The following is a 1,379-nucleotide window of genomic DNA, read 5'->3' as shown; positions in this document are numbered from 1 at the left end:
TGAAATTATATGTGCTGGCCCTTTGGATGATCAGCTCACGCATTTGCTACTTGCATAATGCCCATGATTGTCATGTCATGGGCCTTTGCCATTAATGTATAGACCATCTTTTTGCTGTTGTTGCTGCTGCTGATACCCGGAGGCTGTCAATGGTTTATCCTGAGTTTGCTAATCATTGCAGGGTCCTAGGGGACTGAGGTTCCCTGGTGGCGATGACTATGGTCAAGCCAATGAAATTAAATGTGGTGGAACTTTAGATGATGAGCTCATGCATTTGCTGCTTGCATAATACACCTTTAGATGATCTTTCTGCTTGCTATTGCTATTGAATGGGTGTAGGATTATCATTCCAATCCCATGTAGAAATTTAATGCAAACATCTAGTGCAGACTTTGTCACTTTGTGGGGTAAGGAGATCTATAAGCTTGCAGGTGCCCATCCAATGCAAACATTCAATCAGTGGTGCAGACTGCAGACATCCAGTGCACATGTATCTTCTACTACTACAACACCTTCTTTTGCTTACCCTTTGGAAGGTATGGCATTATATGGTCAGACCAATGAAATTATATCGTCAAGCCAATGAAATTATATGATCAGGCCAATGAAATTATATGTGATGGCCCTTTAGATGATCAACTCATGCATTCGCTACTTGCATAATGCCCATGACTGTCATGTCATGGGCCTTTGCCATTAATGTATAAGGTTTTGACCATCTTTTTACTGCTGTTGCTGCTGCTGATACTCAAAGGATGTCAAAGTGGTACTGCTGCACAGTACAGGGATGCACACAGGAAAAAGGAAGGGGTGGAGGACCATCATGACACTGATTTTCCATTCTACCGCTTCGCAGATCCATTAGATGTGGTAGCTCTTGATGCAGCAAGGCAAGTAATAGCTATCTTCCATGGCTAGTGCCATGTCATGTCAATGGTTTATCCTGAGTTTGCTGATCACTGTAGGATAGTGGGGGACTGAGGTTCCCTGGTGGTGATGAATATGGTCAGGCCAATGAAAATAAATGTGGTGGCACTTTAGATGATCAGGTCATGCATTTGTTGCTCGCATAATGCACCTTCAGATGATCTTTCTACTTGCTATTGCTATTGAATTGGTGTAGGACAGCACCTTCAATAGCAACAATGGTAGTGCAAAGTGGTTCATGGATGTAGCAAGGCCTGCAATATGGCAGCTCCAACTACATTAGCTCGCCATCATTCGGGCACCTACCATGCCTGTGGTATTTTGCAGCTCCATGGCATGAGCACAACATTAAACATGGCAACATTAATTGTAGGAAATTTCCTTGTGAGAATGGATGGAGAGGGGATTGTCCTTACCTTGCATGCATGCATGATTCCAAAAAGAGTCCTTGG

The 1,379-nt window shown here is 43.3% G+C and overlaps 1 protein-coding gene across 1 annotated transcript; it reads left to right on the top strand.

The window, feature by feature from the left end:
* Positions 1–370: 370 nt before the first annotated feature.
* LOC148018289 (uncharacterized) lies at positions 371–918 on the top strand. Its single transcript, XM_087661722.1, has 2 exons — positions 371–536; positions 755–918. Exons 1-2 carry the CDS (start codon positions 371–373, stop codon positions 916–918), a joined length of 330 nt encoding a protein of 109 aa, XP_087517848.1.
* The last annotated feature ends 461 nt before the right edge of the window (positions 919–1,379 follow it).

The sequence above is a fragment of the Lygodium microphyllum genome, chromosome 21, assembly GCF_053477565.2.
Source record: "Lygodium microphyllum isolate KBCC chromosome 21, Lygodium_microphyllum_v1.1.10, whole genome shotgun sequence".
In the NCBI taxonomy this organism is placed as follows: domain Eukaryota; kingdom Viridiplantae; phylum Streptophyta; class Polypodiopsida; order Schizaeales; family Lygodiaceae; genus Lygodium; species Lygodium microphyllum.
This window is presented reverse-complemented; position numbering and strand designations above follow the sequence as displayed.

Excerpts from the sequence above, each read along its gene's own strand:
- LOC148018289 (XM_087661722.1), top strand. The coding sequence starts at position 371 with ATGCAAACATCTAGTGCAGACTTTGTCACTTTGTGGGGTAAGGAGATC. Across the intron at positions 537-754 it reads TTTTGCTTACCCTTTGGAAG|GATGTCAAAGTGGTACTGCT; the intron begins GTATGGCATTAT and ends TGATACTCAAAG.